Below are 21,133 nucleotides of genomic sequence, written 5' to 3'. Positions count from 1 at the left end.
GCAGGTGAGACTGCCCAGAGAAGCCCCGATAACATTAATACACAGAGGACACCAAGTTTCAATCTCTTCTTCATTTTACCTTCTTTCTTATCCTTTTCCTACACCATGGAATCCTGTCAGCTAATTAATAAGTAATTAATATAGCTGTAGAAGCACTCAAATGCTCAGTGCACTGAAGACAAGCACAGCCGTGACGGAAGGAGTTTACTTAATTCCTCAAATCATCAGCCCCCAGGGAAGACAAAGCCAGTAGGTGTTACCCTCGCAAGGTGCTGGAGATAAGGAAAGCCTCTGCCTACCTATGGCTCAGGAAATTCATCTTACAGAAAAACACTGCTGCCATTATAATTTCCAAGATAGGCTGTGCGATGTTACAAGAAATGGAAAAATCAATACCTTATACAGCAAACAGCATGTCTTTAAAGTAACCAAGACTGGTATGAATGAATGCTTTAAACAGTCTCTTTCTTCTTTGTCATTTCAAGATTAAAATCAGCGGTATGGTCTTAATATACAAGAACCTTAGCGGGCCAGGCCGTGTCAGAGACCATCTTTCTATTTGCAGCCTCCCAGAGCAGCTGTGCTTTCACATCGCTGCTACAGACAGGAAGCCAAGATGGTGGATTCATTTGGGTGTTTGGGATGGGAGAACCTGGATATGAAAAGAACTACCAGTTGGAATGAGTCAAAACCAGATACAGGCTGTGCTTTTTCTGGAAAACCAGGCTCGCTCTGTCCCTCCCAGACAATGAAAATTAAAAACAGTAATAAGGATCAATGTAACAGAGAACATAAATCTTCCTAAAGAGGCAGAGGAAAAGAAGACTGCCCTTTCCAGCGCAGTGATAATTACACTGCTGGGTTTGGTGTTTAAAAGCCATATTCACTTTGTCATAGGAAAGGCAGTGAGGCACACAGGACTACTTATAGACAGCAATGAAAGAAAGCATTGGCATGGATGGTAATAGATCTAAGTAAAGCTGGAGACCTCAGAACTCTAAATTTTCACACTTGCTCTCTCTCTCTCTGTTGCTCAGTGGTCTGGTCTGTTCCCAGGGTCATCCTTCTTAGTCTGCTCTGGTCTGGGACAGCCTGATTACCTCCTTCAGGAGCCCTTGCCCTGTGGACCAAGAATTGGTCAAGTGAAAATGCAAGGTGAATGAAGAAAGTCCACTCTGTCACACACGGCTTTTGGCAGAGGTGTTCAAATCAGCAAAACCTCTCATCCACTGATACTCAAACCAGAAAATCTGTAAAATCTCTCCCCCTGTAAAACAAAAGTAAAAGGTCTGCACACAAGTAGCCTTTCAACATTTGGCTTGGTTTCTTGTCAGAGCCTTCCTATCCAGATGTTCTAGGGCTTTTTTGGTTACCTGTCCTACAAAACACAAACAATAAAACACAGGCAAGCTGCACCTGCCTCCGAGGGTCAAACAGGTATTTGTACCTGAAGATGAGCACTATATTTCTGACAGTGTTTAATATCTATTTGTTTTTCAGGAGCCCCCCAGGCTTGATGACTGTAAGACTTGAACTTATCTTTTACCCAGAGTTAACGAGAAGGATTATTAAAACATCCTGAAAATTAAGAATGATTTGCATAGATATACTTTACCAATTCTTCTGCTTTCTGAAAGTCAGGGAAAAAATAGAGCTTTCAGCTGCGTAAAAAGTGACTCTTTCATTAATTGTCCAGTAATTGTCAAGCTAGAGTAATCTGCATAACCAAATTAAAGCAATTGATTTGCTTTATATTTACCTTAAGCACTTAGAACTATAAGATAACTGTCTGACAATTTCATGGATAGATATATATATGAAATTCATTAATAAGCTATTCAAATTGGTATGATTTGCATATTTGAAGCTAATTAGAAAAGCAAGCTCTAGAATTTCAAAATCTTAGAATATAGGAAATGAAGGGGAAAAACTGACAGCTGCAGAACTCATTTGCTTTAAAAGTTACCTTGATCTTATTAAATGTATTTGAAATAGGCTTTTTTGCATACAGTTATGCTAATATTTCCCCCAAGATCTGAGATCATGTGGAATCTATGTGAACTATAAATGCCTGTATATTGCATTTGTATGAGCTGACACTTGATGTCTGCTGATCTACATGAGTTAGTGCAGGCAGAAATGTAATGGCAAATTTCATTGCAGCTGTCACATTTTTTGTAATTGCCTGTATTACACCAAATAAAATTTTAATTCCCTAGTCCAAGAGATCTCAGTCTCTTAGAATCATAGAATAGTCAGGGTTGGAAAGGACCTTAGGATCATCTAGTTCCATCTTCTGCAGATCTGTCTGAGGATTAGCATATTACATTGCAGTGAAACAACTCAGGGCTTTTTCCAGGGGAACCAGCAAAGTGTTCACCATTTGCCCTGGTAGAGGCAGCATCATAAACCTTGATTCCCTATTTTCCTGTAAGATGACACCCTTTTCTAATAGGCATTAAAATCAAACCTCAGTTTATGAAAATTATCAAGAAGTCTCTGATGCTTCACTCAGGTTAGAGCTATAGGAAGGCTTGATTTTTTGTTTCAGAAATGCCCCTTGTAACATTTTTTTTTTTCTGTTTTAAGATACAATGAAAATTTTACATTGAAAATTTTTCTGTAAGAGATCACTCCAATAGAAATAATCAAGGAAAAGCAAGGCATTTACTTAAGTAAAGTAAAACCAGTCTCATCTGGGATTTTTTTTTTCCATAGTTATATAATGTTTCTAATGGAACTGAAAACTCGAAATGTGCGAGGACAAAATGTGAGATTTCAATCTCAGATTTCAGAAATGCTTTTTTCAAAATTGACATGTCCCCACAGAACATTTCACTTTCAGCATCAGCATTCTTCTAACAGAAAACATTTTTGTAGGGGGAAAAAATTAAAATCTGGCTAGTTTTGTTAAAAATATTCCCAGAAATTCTTGAAGAACTGTACACTTAGTGAAAGAATGCAGAGTTTGAGCAGCTTGACTGACTGTTATTATTGTTATTATTATCTTGCTAATAGTTTGATTTCACTGAAAGGTTGGGGGAATTTGAATTATGCCATCTGCAATCCAGTAGTATTCCCTGTCAGAGAATAGCAGATACATTTCTGCCTGGTTTTATAATAACTTCACAGACTTTGGTGGCAGGTGGATGATCACTGGAGATCTTGTGATTAAAACCACACACAGCAGTGGCAGACAGATGAGTCTGGAAGGGGTTGTGGTAACTCCCCTGTGTAACGGCAGGCTATTACCTGCCAGCAGCCAAGTTGATTTGAAACCTTGACTTTTTCCAGCTCTCCACAAAGACTTGTGTTACTCAGCTAGCCTCTTGAGGTCACTTTAGACTTTTGACAGGAGAGAGTTGTGTCTTCTCTTTTGTCATGTCTCCATGGCACAAATTCTAAATCTCTTTTTCTCCTATACTAGGGTAGATTCTTGTTCTTCTTGAAGCTCAGGTCCTTACAGATCTCATCCCAGTGTGATCCACATGTGTGAAAGAAAAATCTCTAGAAAAGTAGTGCTGTTGGCTTGCTGCTGCCCTGTTTGTGTGCCCTATATCTGGTAAAGATGAAGTGGTCAAGCAGCTCAAACACCCCTTCAGTTCTTTCTCATCCCCTGTAGCAACAAAATCAAATCACTGTTGCTCATCAGGTATCGCTCAATGGAACTGCTTTTAATTCCACTCAAAATCTTATCTATGTTTGTACAATGAGTTCATTTTCCCAGAGTGTCTCTTTTCACCCTTCATTTTGTGTCCAAGAAGGTCACAGATGCAGTATGGCTATGCAGGACTCTTGGAGGACCTCTAGATACAACAAATTTGAGCTAGAAAAGACTAGGATTGCTAAGGAGCTACACAGCCCTGCAGCCTGCTCAGGTGAACTTTACAGTGCTGATTCTCAGAGGCATCCTTCCTGCAATTAATAGAAAAAAGCAAGGAGTAAATACCTGTCACCCCTTTCCTCACGGAAGAAGGCTAACAGACAAATGGACAAGTTTCCAAAGGATATGGAATATTTATGGGTAACTTCATTCTCCAAATGTCAACAGCAATCAAGGAAACATCAGTCATCCATCACCAACAACCAGCTACTGCAAATGGTCTCCGAAGAGCTTCATCCACAAGCCATATTTTCCTTAGTGGAGATATGCCATTATAGATTTGTCACAAAAAGCAACATAAGCATCTAACAATTTGTTTTCTTGAGAAATATGAAGATACTCTGTCATACCAATGGTGCCAAAGTCTCAAACACAGATTTCCTTGTATCTCTTCAAACCTAGGGCTACCAGGCAAAATTAGAAGGCTGCCATTGTACCACTGCATTGACTAAGACAACTCTGACTTTGGTTGCATAAATGTTGCCCAGATCAAGCCAGGCCAAAGTTCTCTGCAACAGAAAGGCTGAATTCTGTCTTACAAAAAGAGACTCCTCCCTGTGACTGGAAGAAACCTTGTTGGAAAGTAAAAAAGCTATCAGCAAGGAAGTTTTCCTCCTCAAACACTGGAAAAAACTCTGTTTGGACTTGCTAGCAAAGACTGGATCCACTGAAGGAGCTGAACTCATCATCTTCAGTGCGTCCTGTAGTGTAAAAAAGAAATTACTACCATCACAGTGCTGGCAATGGGAATGCCACTCGCCTATACCACCATCTCAGTGGTCGTCAGGCTTCTACATCTAACAAGGAATACTCACCCAGCAGTCAAGGAGCCTCCTTGAATGTATTGATTAAATATACGTTGTACAAGCCTCATGGAGCTTCCCTTCAGGCATTTCTAGGTGCTGCTTCTCTGGATAATCATTGTAATTCTCAGTAAACCAGCCAAAAATCCCAGGGAACTCAAACCTCTCGACATGGTCCTCCACCTCCAGTGTTCCACAAGGATGAGTTGGGATTGATACCTCTCCTCAGAATTTTTCTGCTGAAACTTTCATTTGAATCTATTTATTATTGTTTTCTTCTAAATCTTTATCTATCCAGAAGATATTCCAGGGCATGGATATTTCAGGAGGCTTTGATACACTGTGGTGGTACAAAGTCTGTAGCCTTTTTGCTTATACTTTAACTCCTGTCATTACAGCTTTGAAATGCCAAGTAACCTCTCCTCAAAATTTCAGAATGGATTACATTATAGCATAAACGTCATATGATATTAACTGTTACTTATTGCCCTTGAAACATTAAAACTAGTTCTCCTAGAGTGCAAATTTTATCTTCTCCTATCTTTCAAAGCATTCATGCTATTATCAAAATTTGGAAATCCAGAACAACAAAACAATTGAAAAAAATAATAATAATTTAAAAAAAAATTAAATACTATTCCTGTGACTTGATGGCAACATCAGACACCGGGTCTGATATGTGAGTCAGTGTGGAGGTTCTGGAGACTCTGATGCTCCCTGTTCCCATGTGAAGGTCATATGTTCTTTGCAAATAGCCACCAGTATGCCTTACTCCCACATACACAGGTGGAGCATGATTAGCAGGAATACAGTACTATTGGTCACCTTATTCTGTGCTTTGGTCTCTGAGATTTTAAGTATCCCTCCATTGAATAAACTTCTTTCCCAGAGACTTTCTTACCTGGGATCCTGGATTCATGAGAGGCGTAAACTCTACCTTTCACTTTCGTGCCTGTAGGGGCTTTAAGGGCACACACAGCAGCTCGAGCAATGTGTCTGTTTAAAATGTTGGTGCCCTGGTACACATTTACCATAGTTAAAATGAGATAATATGCAGGCAACAATATTCCAAGGAGCTTTTCAGACATGTTTTAGGGTTCCCTCAGTCTTTATCCTACTGGATCTTTACTTTGGCTTCTAGAATTGGCTTTTCTGTTTCTTGACCTCTTCTGCTCCTTAGCATCTCTATTATCTTTTTAAATATGTTGACATCAAGAGAAAATAAAGAAATGGCCCAAGCAGTTTCATTGCACTCATTCCCATTTAGTGTCTTTGCACAGATGCATCCTGCCTCAGATATTTCTCAGCAGGTTTCATTCTACATCACTCTTGATATGCCCCTGGTCTTGTTTGTGATTTATGCTTCAGGTCCATTTTCTCTATGATGGAAATTGCACAGAGCAGCATCTCTTGACTGATCTCACTGTTACTGTTGTTCCCCTTTCTTACTTAGTTGTGCCCCAAATGACAAAAGCAGGGTAGAACACTTGAAGTTCCTTTGCAGGTTATACCACACGCAAAAGAGATGGCTGCAAGTAAAACAGGGTACAGCCAAGGCTGCCTTCTGTTAAGCTTCTCCAAATGTCCTTTCAAAGACATCAAACAGATGAGGATTTGCTTTTGCACATTGTTTTGAGATTTGTAGAAATTAAATCCTGAGACTGCCTTTAATTCCAAGTACCATGCCTCCATCCCTGTGAACTGATGCGACTAGTACATTCCCAGGTGCTGAGTGCCTGTCCTTGTCCTAAAATTGGCATCCCCACATGTGCAAGGCTGAAGATTCTTAGAAAATCTAGGGATAACTCTCTTGGCTTTATAGTTAGGAATAGCCACACTTTAAAGTCCCAGTAACAGGTTCTCAGATATCTGTGCTCAGGTCCATATGGTGACTTCTTGGCACGAGTGGAAAATGGTAGGATTTGGCTTCTCCCTGAAACCTATGTGGACATCAGAAAATGTATTCTGCAACCCACAGCTGGGGGTTGATTTCCCTCTCGTATACTCATGCACAAAATACAGCATGCACAAGCATATCAGGACCCTCAGCCCACAGTGCTACAGTTCAAACAAATACCACTTGCCAATATTAACAGAAACTTTCTCGTGCTGCTTTTGAGCCTTTACTGTAAGTAGTGATATAATGTGCTATTTGACCCCAACTTAAAACACAGGCCAGTTAGCTCAGGGAATGAGAGAGGAGTAAATCAACCTCTACTACACTTTTTTAGCAGTGCCAAAGATGCTCAGAACCTTTGGTTTCTAGTTTTCAATGTGATGCTAACTCCTTCAAGTTGAGCATCCCATATAAACAGTGGCTTATATAGTCATATCTTCTTATAAAGATTTTTTTACTTTCTTACATTACTATTATCTGCACTTTCTGATAAAATACTAACAATATCCATATGACAATTAAGGTAAAATATTCCACAGTAACTTACAAGGCTTCTTCAGCCAGTCAGTCACATATGCACCAACACTGTCAGCCAGGAAGGATGGAGAATCATGAAAGGTATTGAAAGTTTTTGGGCATCCTTCAGTAAATTTGAAGAGGTTTTGTACCTTCTATCAGGAGTACAGCAACTAGCAGAATAAAGGTCCTTTTATTGTTAGAAAAGATGATTTGCAAAACTAGAAAGAGGAAGGGGGATGAGACAGAGAAACTCTGCTGGAAAGATGTTTGCCCAGCAACACAAAATCTAAATCTATGCCTGGTCTGTGAGAAATGTCTCTGTGGGCACTGCTCCTTTATTTGGTATTCAAGTCAACTTTTGCCTGTATGTGATCTGAAAAGAAAACACAAGCGCAAACACATGAAAGAGGAGGATAAAAGCAATGAAATCTGTCACTACAAAACCAATGTGTTAACCCAAAAGACTATTACATGATTAGGTGTACCTTAGGTTTTTAATTGTTCTCATTTGCCTATATCACCAAATAGGCTGTGCATCCAAACTAGTTTTATTTTAGTTTTTATTTGGGTAATACAACATCAGTTTGGTAACTGGACTGTCCTTGGACAGCAGGAGCACACTGCCAGAGCCCTCTGTGGCACTAGAGCTAAATTCTGCCATTGCAGAAGAACAAATACATCAGTTTCAGCTTTGCTAATGTAATCACAGGAAGTAATGACAGACAGGTTTGGCATATGGTAGAGGTTAGGCCTGAAGGATTATGTTACTATTGAGCTGAAGGACTCCCAGTAAAGCTGGTTTTATTTAATTTTCAATTCTGCTTCTTACACCTAAGGATATTTGCCTTGGGTGTTTTTTAGAATTGCTCTCAATATTGGAAATGGCCCCAGAAGTTAATCAAGGAACATCAGGTAGAGTGTTTGCAGCAGCTAGACTCTTCCAGGCATGACCAGGGCTCAGCTCAGCTCAGCTTGGCTTCCAGGAAAACATCCATTGGGTCTCTGGAGCTTTGCTGTGAGGTGGGTGAAGGTACAGCAAGATAACCAGCTTTACCAACCCACTTTCCACAGCTGGTAGTGGGTGTTTTAGGGTTGCCAATTGCTGATTAAACTGTCTCAACCCAGAACTATGTGTAAGGGAATAGGGATATATAAATAGCATTGCTTTAGCACTGGGGTATTATGGGCTTTTAAATCAGACTGATGCACTAGAAGCTGGCTGGTCCCTGTGCAGACATGGCCTGGATCTGAGCTGGGGAGCTAAATCAGCCGCTGTATTGAGTTTGATAGTAGTGATACAAGAAACATTTTAACAAAATCAGTACCTCCACTGCCTGGACACCAGGATGTCTAGGATGCAGGAGATGCTAGGTGCAATTCACAAGTGGTGGTAGCGGATACAGCCTCCATCAAGTCCAGTGGAAGTTGTACCTACTTCTGCCATGGCCAGCTTTGATCCTAGGGAATTAGCCCAGCCTCTTGTGCATTTCTTTCAAACTCCTGTTTGCCCTCTTCTACCATTTTGTTGTTCCTGTGTTAGCCAAGACCTAGTTTACTAGGGCTCTTGATTGGAGACTTATTACAGCTTATTTCTGTCTGCCTTTCTTTAAAGCCAGCTGAACATACCCAATGCTCTTCCTCTATGGTAAGACCAAAAATACAGACCACCCTCCCAGCTTCTGTGACCCTCTTTCTAACACACTCCTTTATTCTCTTCTTCGTGATCACGAGTTCTCTCTCCAAGCCCAGCCTAGTTATTTGTGCATGAAGCTGCCATGTCATGTATTGGTGTGAGTCTGGTGTTCACATGAGCTGTGAATATGCTGCACATGTGTATTTCTTGTGCATCCTGAGCTTTCCTTTGGTCAAGTTAACTGTTGTTCTGCCTTCTAATGAATCACCAAGAGAGAACTAGACCTGGTAAGATTTCTTGTTAGCAACAACCTATGTCACTATCAATGTGATGCCGAATGACTTTGCAATGTGACTTCATGTCCAGGCCTCCAGACTAGAAAGGATTGGGACTCTGAAGTTCCTCTGCAATGAGGTGACTCACTGTAACATTGGAGTTTGTACTTTGCACAAAAAAAGTCGTGCAGTGGGGCACACAAACTCAGCTGCCTTGGTGTACAAAACAGTTCCCACACCACCCCAGCAGAGCTGCAGTAACTCCAGTGTCTTGATTGATTGCCGCTTTGCAGAACCTCCGCCCTCTGGCAAAGCTAAACCTCAGAAAGCTGGATGAAAGTCAGGAGAAAGCAAGCAAGGCTACTCAAGCACTGGCTAATCTGTAGCCACCTAGTCTTAAAATGAATGTAATCTCCTGAGGCATCACTGACTGGTTTTAGCTGAGTGGTTTGATGCCAGTAAGTTGCAGATTTGCGTCAGAGAGGAATTTGTTCTATTTATCTGCTCCTTGGACCTTGCCTGCTCCAGGACCATAGGAAGATAGGGGTAATTTTCTGCCTACAGCAGCTGCCTCTTCTCAGCAAGCAAAGAAGAAAGAATGCTAAAACCTCTGTCCAGACCCGCATCCCAACATACTGCCATCCAAAGGGCCAAGCTGACATACGAGCAGCAGCACGTAGAGTAAGAAAATACTTTGGGGGGGGGTTTGAGGTCCACAAACACAGCAGAACTGCTGTCCACACAACTTTTAAATTTGGATCTTTTAGGTGGCATTGGAGTTTAACTTCTTAGAGAAAGTGGAAGGGAGGCAAAAGGACTCCTACATAGGACTTACGTAGGATTAGGAGAGTTGTGTGACCTTACAAGTAGCTCCCTGGGGCTGCAGTGCTGAGAGAAACAAATGCCATGACTTTTGATTTCTTGGAGGCCACATTCCCTCCTTCACCTCAGAGTAATTCCCTCCAATTCACTGAAGCCCCCAGCCTGTTGTCCATGTCAGAAAATGAGAATAATGTGAAATGTAGGGGGTAATCAGGCTTTTCCTTGACACAAGCTGTTCCCCTAATCTTTTTCACCTGCTTACTCTATGGGCAGCAAACAGGCAGTGAGCATCAGTCTTTTCTGAAGACTGGAGGGAGCTACCCAAAATATCCACCAGTGATTCACACCACAGATAGACAGACAAACTGCAGCTATGAGTGGGGTTCACACACACTAGCAAGCAGCTACTGCCCCTCTGTACCCCCATGGTTGCACAGCAAGAGCTGAGACACAGACCCTGCTGGGGCCAACAGAGCTGAGCACCAGTCTGCTCATCCTGGGTTGGAAACAGGAGCACACACAGTGCACAGGTACATATCCTCATCTGGTCATTTAATCCTGTCCGGGCAATTCCTGTGCTTTGGGTTTTATCAAGGAGTGGACAGGCAAGCAGCTGCTGTTTTCAGTGCCTGGTGACAGGAAATCCCAAGGGTCTGTTCTCTCTTGGTTTACACAGTGGTGAGTAGTTAACAGCGGGGGTGATCTGCACTGTTTCTTCCTCCTAAATGTTGCTCTTTCGGTGGCATTTAGACTCAAACTGCAGTCTTTTCAGCCTGGGTGGGGACAGAGAGGGAGTTTCTGTGCACTTTGCTCCACAGCAGGTCAAGTGGCAGGGCGACACTTATCTTCCCCTGTGACACAAGGTCACATTCCCACAGTGCTGCTACTGGAAATCACTAGCTCCACAGGCTTCACACAGTATTTTAGGGGGTTAATGAACTGGGAAACACAGCTTTTTCTGTGCCTATATCCACTCGAGCTGGGAAGCCTCCTCATTGAGGCACAGGTGAGCCTGCCACCATGGCAGCACTCGGATAGAAGTTGCCTTCACACACATGAAGGCTGAGGAATGTCAGAGCTGGTTGCAAGCCCAGAGGAAAATGCTTAAGGACAAAGCAGATGCTGTGAGAAAAAAAAACAGGCCAGAGGAAAGACTATTTTAAAATACTGCACTCTTGAACAGTAGCAGCGAAGCCAAAATAAAATGTCTTTAGAAAAACAAAAGTCAGTGCACAGACTGTGGGAAATACAAAGGGGTCATGAGAAATGCAAAAGGCCCAAATGCAGAGCAGTGGAGCAAGCGACCATGGTCTGGCCCCCTGAAGCATGGCTACAGCAGCAGCGCAGGGACAGAGAGGCCACCAGCGGTGTCAACAGCTGGACAGAGGCAGCACATGCTGTGCCCCCACGGGGTTTCGCACCCCAGAGCAGACCTGGGACCTGCTACTGTTGGCCCCCAGAGGAAGCAGCACATGGCTGATGCCCAGCACCAGGTTCTCCAGAACTGCTGGCTGGGGTGTTTGCTAAGTAGAACATCTGAGACAGGTCAAAAGAGAAAGTATTCTTCTCCTCCTGTACAATGTCAAAGGAGAATTGCATCTTTCCAATGTGAGGAGGCAATGTAAGGGGCGGGGGGGGGATGTGTTATAGCATAACATATCCCTAATCCCCAAAAGTCCAGGCAATATGAAGGGAGAGGCTGATGGCCTCAGAAGCCCCCATAGGGTAGCTCACGACCATGGGAGAGAGCGCAGGCTTGACCAGCCTCTGCCCATCCCTGGGGTGCCGGGACAGTGCAAGCCCAGGGAGCGGTACCAGGACAAGGAACAGTGCAGTGAGCTCTCGACATAGCGTCCTCTGTGGTCCAGGGCCCCCATTCCTCCCGTGCTGTTGTAACTTCTGCCTCTGTGCCAATGGCTTCCAGAACGCAGAGGAAAACTCTCGCATCTCAATCACCTTCTTCCGACTCTTCCGCGTGATGCGTCTTGTGAAGCTCCTGAGCCGAGGGGAGGGCATCCGGACGCTGCTTTGGACCTTCATCAAATCCTTCCAGGTATTCTTTCACTTATTTCTAAGTAAGACCTAATTCCTTTTTATTTCCCCTTGGTGACCTCTCGGAGAGTGGTTTCACCCAAGTACCTAAGCTCAAAGGCTGCTGGTCAGAGCTGCATGCACCAGTGACACGTTGCACGAATGAGAGTCAAGTACATAGGGCTTGCAGGGAACAACTGCCCGGTATGAATTTCATCTTTAAAGCATGAGTAATTGCTTGAGACTTTCCTGAACAGCCTTGATAGTTCAGTTCAACTCAATTGCCACCTGCTGTAACCCTTCAGTGTCCTCTTTCTTTTTTTTTTTTTTTCAATTTTAGCTGTATTTTGTATTTGTTGTTTCAAGTGAAATGCACAGCTATGGAGAAGGCCTGGGTCTCAGTTAAGTTTCCCTTAAGCCTTGTTTCGATGATTTCCAGTTAGTATTAGAGGTTTGTGGGCCCCATGCTTTCATCCAGGAAGAATTTCACCTTTTTGGCCTCATACATTTGGCCCTGGTAACAATGCCAAGTTATTAAATTGCTGCTTTTGCCCTGGAGGCAGGTTACATTTCAGTGGTAGGTAAAGTAGGAGAGTAGATAGCGAAAGGAAAAGGAGACCAGGCTCAATAAGAATCATCACCTCTGGGGGAAAACAAACACCAAGAGACAGCCGCCTGCTAGAAAACTGCTTCCAAACCAGCCCCTAACCTAGCCATCTATAGAAAAATGGTAGTTAGAGATTAAACATAGCATATTCTTGTATTTTACAAGTACTCGACCTGGATTTACTGGGCCAGCACAACCTGGATGTTAGCTGGGGCAGGTCCGAAGGAAGCATCAGGGAAAGATAGCACAGGAATGCAAATGGTGGTCAAAACATGAGAAAAGATTCAGGACACATGACTGGATAAATACATGAAAGAGTAACGTGCAACATACAAGTCTTGAAACAGCAACCATATATCCCTCAGATTGAAGCTTTAAATGATTGATAGCATTTGTATTGACTCAAAAGGGAAAGTAGCTGACCCACATTTTAAAACTTAAACCTCACCAGCTGCAACAGAAGCTGGGACCAAAGCCTGCAGTGCTATGGATCAGCACGACTTGTGTCTCTGTCAGCAGTAGAACACGTGTATACCAGGGATCAACCTGGACCTTTTCCACTGCAGCTCTCAGGTGGTCTTGGTAGCCAGACCACCAGGCTCATGCAAAGGACTCTCTTTTTGCACCATCCTTGATTGCCAGAGGGTCTAATATTGCACAGCAGTTTTCTGACATATCCATACTACAAGTGACTTTTTTCCATTGCTTACATGGTTGCTAACTTCCAGGTTGTTGTTTGAGCAGCACCAGTGGGAACCGTTTTGTCTGCATACATAGGAATGTATTCCCTTGGCACAGCTCAGCCATCTCTGATGCAGGGGGCAGAGTCACACTTTCCAGTTCCTGCTTCTCCTCCCCTTTCCCCTGTGCCCCTCCAACCTCTTTAGCAATAGCTCACTCTTATTCTGAGTTCAGCTTGCCACAGCCCTTGGCTGGAGAGGATGAGATGGATGGGAAAGGGAGTTCCTGGTACTTCCCTCCAGTGACCTCCAGACCTCTTTGATTGGAGACTCACTTTTAGGCAGGGTTGTAGGGTGATGGGAGAAAGTATCAAGGGAGGCATCTTACACAGCAGGGAGGGGGGAAGACTAAGCACTGCAAGCAAGTGCCTTTTCCACTGGAAGCCTTTTGCCATTTATACCATGGTATTCTCTGCCCAGAGCTCCTCCTATTGCAACTACTGGGAGGCTCTTTTGGTAGCTATGAATAGCCACTGTGCAGAGCTCTTTACTCAGCCACTCCCACTGTCAAAATCTGGGATCCCTGCAGACTCTGTCTGGCATGAGCTCTTCTCTGTGTCCTCACATGCTTCCAGGAAGTGTCAGCTCACACAGGGCAGCCTAATAAGCAATGAACTTAGGCTGGAGTTCACATCCCATTGTAACTACCACGTGCCCCATGCATGGCACACAGCACTTACAAGTTGGGGCACCGGTCAGAGGAGCGGGTGGTGGGAAAATGCTCAGTGGGGTTTCTGCCTGCAGAGATAGTGACAGGGCTCAGGCAGGCGGGTGGGAGGAGTAGGAAGTGAGAGGGGTGCTGAGGGCAAGGCAAGGCCGTGGGAATCATAAGGACAAAGTGGTAGCCAGGGAAGGATGGAGGCAGAGGAGGACAGAGCAAGGAGAGTGGAATATGGGAGGTGCGGAGCTGAAGGAGTTGTGAGGAGTAAGGGGTACAGATGAGTAGGAAGGTGCATCGGTGGAGAGGAGTGGGCTGTGCAGAAGAACAAAGAAAGAAAGTGGAGGGCCAGAGGGCCAGGGGAGATGACACTTTTCCCATCCCCATTTGAAAGATAGAATAACTGGTAAGGTTATGCACCTCCTGTCCTGTCTGGACCACAGAATGTTTGGAGCCCAGTTCTGAGCTGGTGTATCTCCACTGACATCATGGGGTAACAGATTTGTCTGACACCATAAAACGCAGAAGAATCTGCTCCTGGCCCTCAATATGATATTCTTTCAAGGGCTGAATTTTTGCCATTTTAATATTCTGATCTCTTTGATATTATTTCTTCAGATTTTAATGAAATCTCCATTGTGAACCCGTAAAATTCAGCCTTGGTTATTCTTATAGGATTTATCCCTTTTGAATTAAGGCATAAACTTCAAATGTGTGAATAATCTTATATTTAAAAAATAATAATGTTGTAGGCTTTTTGTACTCTGTGAAATGGAGTATTGAAAATCTTGATCAGGGGGTTTACTCACATTTTAAGGGTGAGAGGCCCACTGCCTCTGAAGTAAAGTCTGGAAATCTCTGGCCTGAGCACTACGTATTTCAAAGGCAACAGAGTAGAAAATTCCTCCTCAAAAGCCTGAGCCTGTGAGGTCCCAAGCTGTGCCCTTGACTCCTGCTAGTGGCAGAGGAAACAGATAGCGCTCAACACTTTACTAGTTGCACTGGCCTCTTCCTTATGAGGCAGGTCTGTGTATCAGGGCTCTGCATTTCCTCTTCAGCACCTGATCACAGAGTCTTAGTGCATTGCAGACAGCATCAGAGACACCTAACACTGAACAGGCAACAAAGCTGATGCCTGCTTTAGGTGCTTAGGATGGTACTAACCACATAGCCATTGTAGCGGAAGCCTTGAATTCGGATCTCAGCAGCTCTTGGGTTGTTTGTTTCACCAGGCTAGATCCATTAAAAAACACATGGCCATTAGTGCCAGAATAATACAGGTTGTGAGAGTTTTCTCCTCTTGGTTAGCAGCTGTAGACATTGTATTTTCCCTCTCTTTCTTTACTCCGTCATGAGCAGGACCGACTTGAAGGTAGCAGAGCTGCACAATGACTGGTGCGAGCAGAGGCAGAGCCTGCCTGAGAGGCAAGGGCAAGCAACTGTGGGCTTGGGGAGGCATCTAGTGGCCAGCTTGCCAAATTACAGACTCCACGTTTGGGGTCAGCTTCTGCTGAGTTTCCCAAAGCCAGGAGCATTGACCAGGCTGTGTGCCGCGCTCGGTGCAGACACAGTGTTCTCCCTCTTTTCCTTTTTCTTTCTTTTTTTCGTTTCTAGGCTCTCCCCTATGTGGCTCTTTTAATAGTGATGTTGTTCTTCATCTACGCCGTGATCGGGATGCAGGTAAGTGATGCCAAAGAGCTAAACTCTGTCTGTCTTCTCCTGTTAAGTTTTGGGAACTGACTTATAAAGTAACTAGGTCAATGTGTGGTTGTAGGGGCTTACAAGGATATTTTCACCCAGTAAGGTAAGATGGCAGCCAGTCTTGCTTGGAAAACATTGTCTGCCCATGTACTTCCAACAGGAGCAGAACACACTCCAGAAAAAGAAAAAAAGGAAAAAAAAAAAAGACCCATGTAATGGTAGAATGCAATATGCAGACAGTAAAAGGATGGTGACTGCCCTCCACAGTCCCAAAGGAATACCCAGCAGTAGTGGCAAAGGAGATTTACCGCCTCGCTCGTTGGTTCAAAATAGTTTTTTCAATGGGCTTATGGCCATGCTGCACTGAAGAAACCCAAATCTTCTCTTGCATCATTTTCACACTGACATAATTTCCACTGAGTTGTTAAGAGCAGCTTTTGATTTACATCCATGAAGGTAAATGCAGGATCAGACCCAACAAACCAATACTGTGTTTGTGCCCATTCTTCAGGAAGCTGCATCAGTACAATAGCTTATTCAGTTTACAAAAAGAACTTGGAACTGGCCTGAGCATTCACCTGTGCAAGGAACTGTGGTTGCATACAGGCTGTTGAAGAAAGCATGTGATACAGGCACAGCCTGTGACAGTGCCAGCCTCATTTGCTATGCTGCTTTTCAAACTAAGCTTCACTTTCCACTTCGGTGTTAACCAAAGATCTCAGACAAGCCAACCATCCAGGACCAGAGACCAAAGCATAGAAAGGCATGGCATAATTGCTTCCAGAGGTCTTCAAACATGACAGGCTTCTTGGTTTCACAATGCCTACAGAATTTGTAACAGAATTCATCTGCGACCTGAGACCTTGATTTAATTTGTTTCCTGTTATTATAATCACATATTTTCATAGACTCCATTACCTTGACCCAGTTTGAAAAATAAAACTAGTCTTTTCTTGAATTATCACAGGTTACCTCAATTGCCCCTAGTCATCACAGCTGTCATTTAGTCTACTAGACTCATACTGCAAACTTGCCAATTTTGCCTTTAATACCTAACTAGCTCAAATGGCCAAGATCTTACAGGATTAACTGTGCTATACAGAAAATCACCTGAGAGTATCACACTAGTGTTACGCAGCTACACAAAGCATTAGAAATAGATTCCAAGCACCCATGTAGATGGGGTCTACAATGATCAGGGCGCTGCCAGGGCTAGACATTTTATTCTGTAATTCTATTCCCTTTTCTGTCAGCTAGTTCTGAGTTGGCTATTTAATGCCTGGCTTATGTTCAAGCCTCTGTTTAAATCATCTCAGTAGCCTAAGGATCATACATCTGTCTTTCACATTGATCTAGATTACTAGATCACTTCCTGCCCTCCTGTCTTCCAATGAGAAAACCGTTTTTCACATCTTCCCTCTTCATTTAGAGCCCACAGACCTGCTATCATCACTTTTTTGTCCAAGTGGCATCTCAGACATTTTGTGTGCTGCTCTCTTGAACCTGCTGACACAGAGAGTTTCCTTACACATAGGGACACGTAGGAAGGAAAATCCTCGCTCCATTAAGCAGCTACATTGGAAGACTAGATGTACCAGCTCTGATGAAAATGTAAGAATTTCCCACATAAAGGAGACCTACCACTTTATCTCAGCTGCTGCCCTGACTTGGAGCTTAACAACTTTCAAGCTTTGCTGCCTGATGTGCTCAAGTGGAAAAACCCAAATTGATGCTGATGGATGAAGCCACTCATCTCATGGCCCAGGAGACACAAACTTGAGAGGCCATGGAAGAGGAACTTCTACCTACAGCTTCTCATAGGTGCCTAATGTGAAGCACTCTTAGCAGCTGCTACCAGTGCCTTGTGTATGGGGTAATCTGCAGGGTGAAAAGGAAAATCAGACTTCCAGCATGGGAAGTTGCCTTGCCTGAACTCACCTGAAATGAAAAATATGGGCTGCCTCAGCTCAAACAGCCTCTGAGCATTTAAACTGTCCTCCTGCTCCTCGTTGGTGCAGCTGGGGCAGGGGAAGGCCCACAAGTCCATGAGGAACCCCTGCAGAAAGCCTGCTATGTACAAACCCTCCCTCCCATCTGCGTGGCCTCCCCACCATTGTCCCTGTGCTTCTCTCCACGTCATTGTTTCTCTTGGGGTGTTAATTATTGGTGACATTTGCTGGAAAAGAAGCTCCATGTTCTCTCAGAGCTGCTCTGTTCCTGCTGCTTGTTTTGGCTACAAGATTACAGCTCTCAGTCCTTAAGATCTCTGTCACGTTGCTGTTGATGGGGAATAAACAGTCCTGGCTGACTATGCTGTGCAGAGACCTTTCTGCCAAGCAGGGCTGGTTAGGCTCTCAGTCCCAGTTCCCAAAAGTAACAAAGCTATATAAGACTTTTCCAAAGAAGCCTGAAACTGTCCTGCAGTGAGGACTTCACACCCAAGGGCAGGCTCCTAAAAACGTTTGCTGATGTTTGCTGTGTCTGGTTGAAACAGTTGCAGCGATGGTTGGTTGGACATGGACGGAAGCTGTAAACCATCCTTGTCTGGGAAAATCTAGGTACCACCTTCACACTGCTGCATTTTGGGGGAGAGGGGGTGGTGTGAAACAAGGGAGGCTACCAGAAGGGCGGGCAGGATGATATCCAGATCCAAGGCAGCGTACGTTATGTTGTTTTAGGAAGATTCAAGGCACCCCACAGAGCTGGAAGCTCAAGGCTATCATTTGCTCCTGGTGAAGACAGAGAAACTTTTTCTTCGTTGTTACTGATCTCTTTGAGTTGGACTCTCTCCACATATAAGTGCCTGTTAAAATAAGGCCCCATATCACATATTCATAGCGTATGAAATAAGGAAGTCTTGTTTGAACAAAAGACACCTCTTCTTACAGAATGAGTGCTTTTCTGGTGACAAAGCAAAAGCAAGGGAAGTAGCAGCAAATACAAAAGACCTGTGGAAATGATTTTTTTTAAGAGAAGAGCAGATTCTGTTCACTCTCAGAGCCAGGGTGAGGCCAAGAGCTGCAGGTGACAAGAGGTTTGGGGATTTTGCAGGGCTAACCTGAAAAGACCTCTGCTTTCTGCCAGGTGTTTGGTAAAATTGCGCTGAACGATACCACAGAAATCAACCGCAACAACAACTTCCAGACCTTCCCCCAGGCAGTGCTGCTGCTTTTCAGGTGGGTGTCTGATAGCTCTGGATTTTCAGCCTGGGAGCAGGATTCCCCTGCTCTTAGGCACAGCTTATCTCCTTCTGCTGTGTCATGCTCACGAGGTGAGTAGAAACATGTTGTCCCTCAGCAGGGGAGCCTAGGAGCTATGTCAGATGGCAGGACCAGCCCCTTAAGCCCTCTACACTGGCCAGCACTCACTGCTGGCAGGGAGGCAAGTCCTCCTATTCAGAAGGAAAATAGCAAGTTTTCAGTGCTATCAAATGTTGATATGCATTGCAAACTCCTCCTTTTGTTCAAATATAGCCAGTATGACTTCCAGCTTATTTTAGCAGAGAAAGGGACATGAATTCCCACTCTTGCTTTGGCATGGCCATGTCCAGCTCAATTTAGCACACCATCCTGCTCCAGCTGTGGCCAGGTGTGTCAGGGTCAGGGAGGGGTGCTGATGGGGTGGGGACATGGCACAAATTCAACACCATCTCCTCATTTTCAAGGGTTTTTTTTATGCAGTCCATAGACATGTCACATACATCTCAATGACTCTGGCTGGTTGGAGCACAACAGCTATATACCCAGACTAGCCAAAGCCATTTAGGAACAACACACTGATGATGGTAACAAAGCCAAAAAGAGAGTATGCCAGTGTATGTCAAAGCCCAGCCATCAGCCTAACTTGTTCTTAATTGACCTCAGTGGCTAAATTTCCATTAATATTCATGGGAGCAGGAGCAGGTTGCTTAATGTGCCAGTCCCTCTCACATCGAAGGTCACTGCTGTCTTCTCTTGCCCTTTGCCGTGCCCAGGTGTGCCACCGGAGAGGCCTGGCAGGAAATCATGTTGGCATGTCTCCCAGACAAGAAGTGTGACCCAGAGTCGGAGCCAGCCAACTCCACTGAAGCCGATCACTCCTGTGGCAGCAGCTTCGCCGTCTTCTATTTCATCAGCTTCTACATGCTCTGTGCCTTCCTGGTGAGTCTGCCCCAGCAACTGAAACCTGTCCTCTGTCAGACTGTGCACAGCACAGTAGAAGAGTGATCTCAATGAGGGAAAATCTTCCCGTGGGGTCTTTCCCAGGAGCACCTTTTAAGTGACAACACCCCCTTGGTCTCTGCCATTCCTGCCTCCCTCCCACTTTGAGGGCTGCTCTGCTTCCAAACCAAATCCTTTGTGCACAGCAAAGGCTCTTTCCCCCATCCCCCTCAATGAGAAAACCAAATTAGCGTGTTGTGGGCTGTGCTGAGGCTAGCAACGCCTCAGCCACACTTCCCACCTTCCCTCCTACCTTCCTTCTGGCTGCTGAGCAGGTTTTTCCTCCCCTGCCAGCAGCAATGACTGTGAGAATACACATATCCCACTTGCATCTGCTCCATGTTGGCAATGCAGCATTGCTCAGAGCGTCAGCACATGCTCTGCAGCTGGCATCAGTGCGCAAAACTCTCCCGGTGAACAGCAGCAACATTTGAAAAGTTTTGGTCCTGGGCCAGAAGAAGGGGCTTTTATCTCAGCCCCACTGCCTTTAAAGGATAAATCGCAGGTTCCCCCACCACTACCCCATTCTGCTGGGCAAAGACACGGGTAAACAAAAAGCCATCACACCATGTCTAAGCATTAAGCAAATTTGTGCCTCATCCATTTAGAGGGAAGAGAAAAATGCGACCAGGTGAGAACACCTCACCTCTGGGATCTTCACAGTTAAACTGAGGGGCTGGCATCGGGGAACAGAGAACCCACGCACAATGGCTTCCTAGTTTTATGAGTCCAAATCTAGCCCTTAAATGGAGAACACGGTAAAATCTACAGTTTGCTACCTGTCTCATCCATCAAGTCATCTCTGTCCTTGTTTGCAGATCATCAACCTTTTTGTAGCTGTTATAATGGATAACTTTGATTACCTGACACGGGACTGGTCCATTTTAGGACCACATCACCTGGATGAGTTTAAAAGGATCTGGGCAGAGTATGACCCTGAAGCCAAGTAAGTAACCCAGCCTGGATAGCAGAACTCCTCACGAGAACAGGCCCATTATTTTCTGTTCTCTAGACCCAGTGCAGTAAGTGCCATGTTCCTCCTGCAGGAACACTTCTTTTTTTACTGAAAATAATCCTAAAATAGATATCTCCACAGGGTTTTGCTGGCAACTCCATAAGCCAGCTGTGCAAGGATACACACACAAATCTCACTGTTACCTGGCAGGACACTGTTTCACTTTCAGTCAGAGGGAGATATAGAGGGATGGAGGGATGGGGCAGCAGAAGACTGAGCAAAGAAGGTTAGAGGGTGGGGTTATTGTTGTATGTGTTTGGGATATTGAGCTGTGACTCTTCTATTTGAGTTCCTACTCACAGTAGAGCTGCTGTGCTCAAATCTCCATTTTGTCATATAGGCCCATCACA

General features: G+C 44.3%; 1 protein-coding gene across 1 annotated transcript in view; it reads left to right on the top strand.

Moving 5' to 3' along the window:
* Nucleotides 1-21,133, top strand: part of LOC104410749 (voltage-dependent L-type calcium channel subunit alpha-1C-like) — a 115,188-nt gene that overhangs the window by 75,782 nt on the left and 18,273 nt on the right. The window contains 6 exon segments of the mRNA XM_010021005.1: nt 8,715-8,747; nt 11,757-11,885; nt 15,483-15,548; nt 18,654-18,745; nt 19,543-19,708; nt 20,587-20,714. Of these exon segments, the coding sequence (XP_010019307.1) occupies nt 8,715-8,747; nt 11,757-11,885; nt 15,483-15,548; nt 18,654-18,745; nt 19,543-19,708; nt 20,587-20,714 (614 nt within the window).

Source organism: Nestor notabilis, unplaced genomic scaffold, assembly GCF_000696875.1.
Source record: "Nestor notabilis isolate BGI_N333 unplaced genomic scaffold, ASM69687v1 scaffold17020, whole genome shotgun sequence".
Classification (NCBI taxonomy): Eukaryota; Metazoa; Chordata; class Aves; order Psittaciformes; family Psittacidae; genus Nestor; species Nestor notabilis.
The sequence above is the reverse complement of the archived record's forward strand: the minus strand, read 5'-3'. Positions and strand labels throughout refer to the sequence as shown.